Source organism: Rana temporaria, chromosome 1 (assembly GCF_905171775.1).
Source record: "Rana temporaria chromosome 1, aRanTem1.1, whole genome shotgun sequence".
Taxonomy (NCBI): Eukaryota; Metazoa; Chordata; class Amphibia; order Anura; family Ranidae; genus Rana; species Rana temporaria.
In genome coordinates, this window is record NC_053489.1 from 242,388,593 (window position 1) to 242,399,684 (window position 11,092).

General features: G+C 45.1%; 1 protein-coding gene across 1 annotated transcript in view; it reads left to right on the forward strand.

The window, feature by feature from the left end:
- The window catches only part of MTFP1 (mitochondrial fission process 1), a 44,178-nt gene extending 42,315 nt beyond the window's left edge, over positions 1-1,863 (forward strand). Inside the window, exon 4 of the mRNA XM_040352050.1 lies at positions 1,519-1,863. Within this exon, the coding sequence (XP_040207984.1) occupies positions 1,519-1,603 (85 nt within the window). The 3' untranslated portion in view covers positions 1,604-1,863. The remainder of the gene's footprint in view (positions 1-1,518) is intronic.
- The last annotated feature ends 9,229 nt before the right edge of the window (positions 1,864-11,092 follow it).

An 11,092-nucleotide genomic window follows, 5' to 3' on the forward strand; every position in this document is an offset into this window, starting at 1 on the left:
ATGGATCCCAATGAGATTGGGGTGTCAGCGGATTACCTCCGCAAAGATCCGATTTTGCAGAGGGAAGAAAACCCTAATTTTTTTTCTTCCGTCTGCGGATCGGATGAACACGGACATACGGTCCGTGTTCATCCGATCCACCCATAGGGAAGAGTGGAGAAAAGACAGGACGGTCCCGCACAGTGTGCGGGGACCGCCCTGTCATCCGCCGGCTCAGCGGGGATCAACGGAGCAATCCCCGCTGAGCATAAGGAGGCGGATCATTACTGATCCGCCCCGTGTGAAAGGGGCCTTACTGACCAGATCACCAGGTGAAAATAAGGGAAAGAAAGCTTAAAAAATAATTATTATTAATGCAGCCATCACATCGTTTTCTTGTAGTTTACCTTTTGACTTTTAAATAGTGTGGGTCAAGCTGGCCTAATTGAACCATTTCCTTCACCAACGTGCGCCCACTGGACACACTGTATAAACACCACTTCCTTTGGCTGAGTCGGAGGGGTGAGCTGATGACATCATGATCTCTGACTCGGTCATTGATAGAATATAAAGCTGCCTATGAATGCATGCAGAGCAGGGTGGGGAATGCTTTGGCTGCATTCACACCTAAGCGTAGGCGATTTGCGGCGTTATTTACCGCGACAAATTGCAGCGTTTTTTACCGTGACAAAACGCAGCGCTTTTTACCGCGGTTTTGTACAGGTCATTGGTACCAATGGAAAACGCCCAAGCCGCCCGATTCGCGTGTCAAAAAAGGGTCCGGGACTTGTTTGAAATTCAGGAGTTTTGCGTTGGAGATGTGAACCATCTCCATAGAGAATAATGTTATTTTTCCCCTCTAGCGTCTTTGAGTGTCGCGCTTCAGGCGACAAAACGCTCAGGTGTGAATGCAGCCTTATGGTTTGTGGTGTGCTGTGAAAGCTTCCTGGTGGGATAGTTCAGGTAGGTATGGACTAGGAACCAAGCCTGAACCTCGTCCCTAGTCCATGACCAGCTCATATTCAACATCCTCCTTTTATTGGTTGTACAAGTTAGGCGCTGGTTCGGATATAGCCCTAGATGAACCCTTAAATAAGGGAAATACTGTACATTTGCCAATATGTCTGTTGATAAATGGTTGCAATGTTACATATGGCCACAAGATGGGGGAAGTTTACAGCAGCTGCTGCAAGCTCAGTGTGTAATGTAATTGACTAATCTGAAAAATAGCTCCTTTTCTCACCTTCCAAATGGATTGTTGATTGCAATGTGTTATATTTTAGACACAAACTTTTATAAATGAGGCCATGTTTGCTTCTGAAGATATTACACTAGCATCATCTCCCCAGTGACCGAATGATCAAAGTACAATTCTGCTTTACCTATTAGAGTCTTTCCCTCAAGAGCAGGATGCTGCAGACTTATTATTGCTAAGGAGGAAGCAGCAACAGTGCATCTTGACTATCTACAATAAAGAAGCACTTTTCTAGTTAGAATATATTAAACTAAATTTTTTGACTGTTTTTCATTGCTTTTCAGGTTTGTGGACATCTTGCTGGATTCCAGTCTTCGTAAAATCTATGACACTCATTCAGAAAAGCCAGATGGCCCCCGTACTTCTTGACAGACTGTACAGGAAGCAATACTTTCCTACCTTAATCTTTGTACAGCACAAGTTGAACCAAAAAGAAACGCCATGAAAGCAGACTGTGAAGTTGTATGCATCTAAGTTATTACCCCTCTATCAGCAGAATTTCCCCTTCTAGCCTCAAACAGCAATACTTCAACACAGCAACAAAACAAAGATGTTAAATAAAATCCATCAAAATGTCATGGGGGTATTTGATGTGTTCAGCTGCAATAAAGGACAAGTTAAAGCTAGAATACTGTCTAGAGTTGATGTTATTAGGGTTGTGTGATTAGTGCTAGCCATACCTTTCCTTCTGCATCACTAGAGAAAACACTAGCTGTCTATTTTATTTGGGCCACTAAAGCCTCGTACACATGGGGAGAATGTCAGAAGACATCGGCCTGTTAAAAAAAAAAAACAGCCAACATTTGGCACGTGTGTAATATCAGTCATGCCGACAGACGCTGGCCGAGCATGCTGGAAAAACAGCAGCTGAACGGCTCCCTGTCAAAACTAAACAGCCCGGCGGGGGAGATCGCTGTACTAACATTGGGTGGTTAGTACAGCGTCTCTGATCGAAGCTGTTTTTTATTCAACCTGCTGGGTTAGCGTGTGCCAGGTTTTACGTGAGTAAGTTTGCATTGTTTTAGGCAGCAGTTCAATGTTTTAAAGCCATAGATGGTGAGAGCATGGGAGCCAGGGAACTAGCATCTCGAAAAAGAAAGTGAGCAGCCCATGTGTATATCAACAGCTTTGAAGGAAGTTGAGCCAAATTTTGTGTACTTCTCCTATGGATCACAAGAGTGCTGTTCATTCTGCACTCCTGTGTCGTTTTTATCAGACGGCAGGCTGATGTTACAGCTGGTCCAGGCTTGGGCAATATCGCAACAATGAAGTTAGGATCCCCCCCCACATGCATGGGCAGACACCCGGCTAAGCCTCTCAGCGAGCTGCTGAGAGCCTGAACTAGCCACTCTTGCCCCCACCACAGCGCAGTGAGTGCGGGGGGCAAAGCAGAGAGCACTGAGAACCGAGCGATCTGCGGTGTTTGATTACTCGGTTTTCAGTGTTAGAACCTGTGGGGGACCGACGCTGCATCTGCCTAGGTAAATATGATTCGCAAAAAAAGAAAAACAGTAGGATTTTTAATAACAGCTTACCTGTAAAAATCCTTTTCTTTGAGTACACAACGGGAAACAGAGCCTTAGTCATTACATAGTGGGTTGAATGGTCACCAGAGGTGATTGGACACTGGCACAACCAATGAGAACAACTTCCTCTCCGTATAACCAACCAATACAGGAAGTACCTTCGTTTTTGTAACAAAGCAGTAGGGATCCCATAGAAGGGGGGGACCTCTATGTTCCTTGGTGTACTCAAAGAAAAGGATTTTACAGATAAGCCGTTAATAAAAATCCTACTTTCTTTATCGTGGGACACAGAGCCTTAGCCATTACATAGTGGGACGTCCCAGAGCAATGCTCAATATGAAGGGTGGGAGACACCAGATCAATCAGACTGCCAACGGACAAGAAGCCCTAGACCGCTGCCTGCAGCACACTACTCCTGAAGGCAGAATCCTTATGTCCTCTTACAGCTACAGGGTATTTGGTAAATGTATGGACTGAAGACCAAGTTGCAGCTTTACAGATCTGAGCCATCAAAGCCTGGTGATGCACTGCCCATGAAGCACTTATTGCCCTGGTTGAGTGCGCCTTTACAGGAAAAGGAGGAACCTCATTTCTTAAACCATAAGCTTGAACAATTACTTGTTAAATCCACCTAGCAATGGTGGATTTTGATGCCAGCTTGCCCTTCTTGGGACCATCTGGCACAATGAACAAAACGTCTGTTTTACATATCTGAGCCGTAGCCTGCAGAGAAAGTTTTACTGCTCGCACTACATCTACTGAGAATGCAATAACTTCTCCCCCGCTGTTCAGGAAAAAAAAAAAAAAGGGAAGGCAAAACATTTAAATTGAAGATTTTAATGAAACGTCAATGCCACCTTTGGAAGACTGGTAGGATGAGGGTGTAGTCCAATTTTGTCTGACAAATTAAATAACGCTCTTTACACGAAAGAGGTGCTAACTCCAATACCCTTCTAGCAGAAGAGATAGCAATCAGAAAGGCCAAATTTCCTGCTTAAAAGAATCAAAGGAATATGGCGGATAGGTTCAAAAGGTTGCTTTTGCAAAACTGATAATACCAAGTTCAAATCCCAGGGACACAAGGGCACCTTAACTGGCGGATTTATTCGTAGTACTCCCTGAATGAATGCCTGGACTAGGGAATGAGATGCCAATGGTCTCTGAAAAAAAGTCTGAGCCAATATTTGACCCTTGATGGTACTCAGGGCCAATTTAATATCCACTCCTAATTGGCAAAAGGCAAGAATCCTACTTATGGCATACTTTAGAGGATTCAATCCTCTGGATTCACACCAAGAAACATACGCCTTCCAGACTCTGTAGTATTTTAGCCTGGCTTTCTTGCATTAATGAGTGTAGAAAGAACTGGACCTGAAAGCCCTGGTTTCTTCAAAATGTGGGTTTCAGTAGCCAGACCGTCAAATTTAGCTTCTGTAAAGGAAGGGTGGAACACTGAACCCTGTGACAGCAGGTCTTGACGGAGCGGAAGCACCCATGGTCTTCCTACCGCTATTTTTATGATCTCGGCGTACAAAGACCTCCTGGGCCAATTTGGGGTCACTAGGAGTACTGGTATTCCCTCCTCTTTGATCCTGCACAGTAATCTCTGTAATAGAGGGATCGGAGGGAATGCATAGATCAGTAAAAACTGATTCCAAGGAATTGTCAGAGCATCTGTTCCATAGACCAGTGGATCTTTTGTCCTGGACACAAAGTTGTCCAACTATCTGCTAAGCCTGGAAGCTAGCAGGTCTATATCCGGGGTCCCTCCCATCTCTGGCATATTGCCTGAAAGACGTTTTCTACCCCTGGAATGAAGATTGCAGAAAGACAAGGAACATGTTTTTCTGCCCATATCAAAATCCGATTCACCTCTTTCTGAGCATCCCGGCTTGGGGTGCCTCCTTGGTGACTGATAAGCTACTGCAGTAGCATTGTCGGATTGAATCGGGTGTCCCTGTAACCTGCGTGTCCAGGTTCTGAGGGCCAAGTATACTGCCTGAATCTCCAGTATGTTTATGGGCAGGCTCCCCTCGGTTTTGGCACAGGTACCCTGGGCTGAAGCTTCTAAATACTGCTCCCCAGCCGAACAGGCTGGCATCCGTCGACACCACCTTCCAGGTGACTGGGAGAAAGGACCTTCCTTTCCACAAGTTTTTGGTCTTTAACCACCAACTGAAGCTTTGGCGCACCTGTGGAAACAGGTGCATGGGTAGATCCAGGGCTTGGCTTCTCCTGTTCCAGGCAGCCAGACTACTGCCCTGCAGTAGTCTTGAATGAAACTGGGTGTAAGGAACCACCTTGAAGGAGGCCACCATCTTCCCCAATAGCCTCATGCAAAGGCAAATTTATGATCCCTTCTTCGTCCTGACTTTGTGGATCAATTCTCTTAGGGACTTGATCTTTGGTTCTGGCAGGAATACCCTGCTTTGGTATGATCATACCAAAGTACTCTACCCTTCTTATGCCCCATACAGACGGTCGTTTTTTGTGATGAAAAAAAGACATTTTTGAAACTTCATTTTCAAAAACGATGGAGCATACACACCATCGTTTTGAAAAATGATGAACAAAGTGACGGCACTCTAAAGGGGAAGTTCTATTCGCCTTGAGGCTGCTTTTAGCTGGTTACTTGTTAGTAAAAGATGATTCGTGCTTTTTTGTCTGTTAAAGCGTGATGAATGTGCTTACTCCATTATGAATGGTAGTTTTACCTCCCGTCTCAAAACTTGCTTCTGGGCATGTGCGGGTTTAAAAACGTCGTTTTGCCCACACACTATCATTTTCATTGACACAAAAAATGACATTTTGAAAAACGACACAAAAAATTCGAGCATGTTCGAATTTTTTTTTGGTCGTTTTTCTGAAGACATAAAACGACATTTTCCCCACACACTATCATTTTAAATGACGTTTTCAAAAACGTCATTTTTTTTCATCACAAAAAACGATCGTCTGTATGGGGCATTAGGGCTTGTAGAGAGAATTTCTGTAGGTTTATGATCCATCCTAAATGCTCCAGGTATCTCACTGTATTGAGCACTGCGTGATCTAATCCTGCCACTGACTGACTTATCACAAGTAGATCATCTAGATAGGCTGTCACCGTTATGCCCTGTGCTCTCAAGTTTTGTAAATACCCGGGGTGCAGTGGCCAAACCAAAAGGCAGCGTCACAAACTGAAAGTGGCGATGCTCTACCGCGACTCTTAGGAACTTTTGGTGAGTGGGATAAATAGGCACATGTAAATAGGCATCCTTGATGTCTATAGATGCCAAATACTCCCCACTTTGTAGGGTGGCAACCACAGACCGAATGGTTTCCATTCGGAAATGACGAATGTTCAGAAACTGGTTTAGATACTTTAGGTCCAGAATGGGTCCGACATCTCCATTTGGTTTTGGAACCACAGAGTTTTGAATAAAACCCTGCACCTTGCTCTTTTAGGGGGACTTCCTTGATTACCCCCTGACAGCAAATGATCCAAACCTCAGAAGAAAGAATCTTTCTTGCATCTTTGGAGACCCCTGAACCGATAGGGTGGGGTGTCTCGAAATTCCAGCTTGTACCACAGGGATACAGCAGAAACCACCCATTTGTCCTGGATCTCTGTCTGCCAAGCTGCTGAAAACTGCCGAAGCCATCCCCCCCCCCACTTGGCCGAGCGGGGGCATCCCTTCATGAGGAAGATTTGGGGCTTTGCTTGTTATCGCTTTGCCCCCACTAATTCCTATTCTTCAGGGCCTGGTCCTTTGCCTTCACAGCTGTAAGAGAATGCCATCGCCACTGCTTTGAGGCAGATGTTTCAGGAGCTGGAGAGAGATCGCTCTCTCCCCAGCAATAGAGTAGTCTTTCAAAAAAAAAAAAAGTTGGCCCTTGCTAAAGCTAAGCGCTCATAGAAGCAGTAAAGCTCTGGTGAGCTATACAGTGGGAGGGTGGGACTACAATACACCTCCCTTCAACTAATATACTGGTGCCAAATGACAGCTGTAACTGCTACCGTTCCCGATCAATTGACAGGTAAAAACATAAAAAAAAACACAAGCACATAGGCAGCGCTGCAAAAGAATTAAACATACAACAATATACAAGTGCAAAACAAAAGATCTGAGAAAAGACCGGGTTTGAATCCCGTGATCAAAGCATATGAGAAAGTCCCAGCTGATTATGAAACCACCCCCGTTGAAAATGCTCTTACCAGACGTTGCTGGAAAAACAGCCTCAAATGGTTTCAGGTGTTACTGAATAGATGGGACTCTCCTCTCACAGACGCTGAGGGGGAGGATCTCAAACGGATACTCTCATGCAGAGGAAAAAAAGAATGACATCCATAGCGCAATTCCATTTAACCTTTTATTCACCATAAAACAAAACCCCGCCTATTGAAATTGCACTTACAATGTTAAAAAATAACTAAACTAAGGCAATACATCACTTAGACATCCATCAACGTCCGGGAACAGTGATATACCAGAGTGGCATCTCCTACCTGGTTCTGCCAAACTCACTATCGCACGCTAGTGCCAATCAACGTGGTAACGTCATTTACTGGCAGTAGTTATGCCCAACCCAGACGAGTTTTGTCATCACTCGACATCTGTGGGTTTGGCCTAACAGCGCAACATGCCATGTTTATTTACAGCACATTCCCAGCTAATTTGGTTTAATGAGAGATTCATTAGTGGACAACCGCTCTGATAACTCCTCAGTCAGTTGGTAACTGTATACACCCCTCCAGTTAGGGGGTGTATACAGTCAACACCCCAAATCTTAAGAGGGGTCTTGGTTGTGAAACATTTTGAAGTGTAAGCATACACTGAGGTACTTGAATCCAATTTCAATATTATGTATGTACTCAAATCCAAATTTTCTTTTGGTTCGTCCAACATATATAAAATTACAAGGACACCAACATACACTACATGTGTAGTGTTGTATGTAATGAACTCTGGGATACTAAAAGGTTTTATTGTTCCCTGAGGATACGAATTCTGACAAACCTCTAATCAGGTTGTGTAGTAGACAGGCACTACGCTTTCTACATGAATAAAAGCCTATAAAATTGCCAAAACATGCTTTTTCTAACTGAAGTGTCCAGTACCTTTTGAACCTTTTTATCTCCAAAATTGGGCACTTTCCAATAGATAAATGGTGGTAGTGCCAGTAATACATTTTGTAAAACTCTATCCAGACATAGGACGTGCCAATGCTGTTTAATTTTCATATACAATAAAGATATTGAAAAGATTTTTAGATATGAAACCCTATTCCTATTGTAAGATAGCGATCGGAGGAAATGCATAGATCAGTGAGAACTGATTCCATGGGACCACCAGAGCATCCGATCTGTAGGCTAGAGGATCTCTTGTCCTGGACACGAGTTGAACCTGGAAGCCAACAGGTCTTTATCCGGGGTCCCCCATCTTTGGCATATGGCCTGAAAGATCTTGGGGTGGAGAGACCACTCTCCTGTTGGCAGCTGCTTGCGACTTAGATAGTCCACTTGCCAGTTTTCCACCCCTGGGATGAGAATTGCAGAGAGACAAGGAATATGTACTTCTGCCCATGTCAAAATCCGATTCACCTTTCTCGGAGCGCCCTGACTGCGGGTGCCTCCTTGGTGATTGATGCAAGCTACTGTAGTAGCATTATAAGATTGAATCCAAACTGGGTGGCCCTGTAACCTGCTTGTCCAGGTTTTGAGGGTTAAGTATACTGCCAAAATTTCCAGTATGTTGATGGGCAGGCTCCTTTCGGTCTTGGCCCAGGTTTCCTGGGCTGAAGCTTTTTCCAATACTGCTCCCCAGCCTGTTAGGCTGGCATCCGGAGATAGTACCTTCCAGGTGACTGGGGGAAATGATCTTCCCTTCTGCAAGTTTTTGGTCTTTAACCACCAACTGAAGCTTTGGCGCACCTGTGAAGACAGGCACATGGGTAAATCCAGCGCTTGGATCTTCCTGTTCCAGGCAGTTAGAATACTGCCCTGAAGTAGTCTCGAGTGAAACTGGGCATTAGGGACAGCCTCGAAGGCGACTACCCATCTTCCCCAATAGCCTCATGCAAAGGCGAATAGATGGTCTGTTTGCCGTGACCTTGTGGATCAGGTCCTTTAGTGACTTGATCTTGGGCTCTGGAAGGAATACCCGGCTTTGGGCTGTGTCCATGATCATGCCCAAGTATTCTACCCTTCTTTGGGCTTGTAGAGAGGATTTTTGCAAGTTTACAATCCATCCTAAATGCTCCAGGTATCTTATAGTGGTGAGCACAGCGTGTTTTAATTTTGCCACTGACTGATCTATAACAAGTAGATCGTCTAGATAGGCTGTTATCGCTATGCCTTGTGCTCTGAGATTTGCTAACAGAGGGGCTAGTACCTTTGCAAATACCCAAAGGTGCAGTAGCCACACCAAAGGGCAGAGCCACAAACTGAAAGTGGCAATGTTTTACTGCAAACCTTAAAAATCTTTGGGGAGCGGGATGGATGGGCACATGCAAGTATGCGTCTTTGAGGTCTATTGACGCCATGAATTCTCCGCCTTGTAGGGTGGCAACCACCGATAGAAACGTTTTTAATTCAGAAATGGCGAATGTTCAGAAATGGATTTAGAGATCTTAGATCCAGAATGAGTCCGACGTCTCAGTTTGGCTTTGGGATTACAAAGAGGTTTGAATAAAAACCTGAACCTTGCTCCTTTAAGGGTACCTCTGTGATCACCCCTTGGCACAGCAAGTGATCCAATCCTTTGAAGGACGCTCTTTTTAAAAAGGATCCTTGGAAAGCCTGGAGCGTCAGAACTGAGAAGATGGGATCTCTCAAAATTCCAGCTTGTACCCTAGGGATACTACCCATCTGTCCTAGATTTCTGTCTGCCATGCAGCTGAAAACTGACAAAGCCGTCCCCCACTCGGCCGAGCAGGGGCGCCTCTTCATGCAGAGGCTTTGCTTGTTAGCCCTTGAACCCCACTGCTTCTTGTTTTTGTGGCTGGCTGAAAATGCCGTCACCACTGGCTGGAGGTAGATTTACCAGGAGCCAGGGAGAGAGAACGTTTGAAACATGGTCTCTTGTTTTTCTTCTTTTCTGGTAAGAGAGTGGTCTTCCCACTCGATATCTTTTGGATATATTTCTCCAGATCTTCCCCAAGGAGGCATTCGCCATGGCAGGGGAAACTAGCCAAAAGCTTCTTGCATGGTGCCTCTGCAGACCAATGCTTTAGCCAAAGAATTCTGTGCATATGCACCAGCTGGAGTGCGAGAAGAGATGCTTGCTGAATCGAATCTTTCATTGCGTCAATTGTAAAACATAAGGCTTCAGGCAAATTCTCCCACAATTTGACTTGTTCTGGAGGCAGCTCCTTCAGCCCGTTTTACCTGGTCCTTGAGGACCCAACACATTGCTACAGCAGGTTGGGCAACTGACCCAGCCAGAAGGAAGATTTCAGTAAAAATTCCAGTTTCTTTTCCGAAGGGTCCTTGAACACCTGTACGTTATCCACTGGACAAGTCAGGTTCTTTTTTACACAATAAATAGCTGAATCTACCAAAGGCAGGCTCCACCTCTTGGAAAACACTTTCTCATAGGATAAAGAATATCAAACTTCTATGGAGGTGAGAAATGCTTGTCCGGATGTAACCAGTCTGTGTAGATTAGCTTTTTTAATAAAGGATGAACCCGGAACAGAGCATGCACCCTGCAGGAATTTTAACGAGCCAAAAGAGAGTAGGCAGGTGATTCCATTAACTCCGAAGAGGGCAACCTGAATGCAGTACGCACCATTTCAGCACAACATTGCACATGTGACCTTAGCATTTGGGAAGCAGAAAAGGGTTTTATACAGGTATCTGCACCCCCTGAAAGGTGTCAAATGTGACACCGGAGGGGGGGGGGTTCCAAAAAGCAGAGGTTCACTTTTGGGTGAACCTCCGCTTTAAACAGTTTCATGCTATAGAGTAGGGCACTCTCTTGGTAGCGCCCTACCAACCACATGGATCTTATGTGCCCCGGGTGCTGTGTCCCCAAGGGAAGAGTTGCTGGCCTGAACTATCCTCTTATGGCTCAGTTTTGGATCCCCCCCCCTCCGCCAATAAAGTGCGCACGTGTGACATATGGTAGCTTGCTGGATCAGGGAAAGCCTCCCACTGCTTATTCCTGCTGTGCTGCACTTACCCAGCATCTGGAGAAGAGAAGCTGTGGCCATCCTAATACAGAGCTCTGTGAATGTGCTTGTCCTACGGATCTGACATTCTACAGAGTGAGGGGAGAATTTAGCGCTTTACTCCCTCTAGTGGCCTAAAAAGAGAAGACACCCTACTCCAAATTCGAAAAAGGTCCTT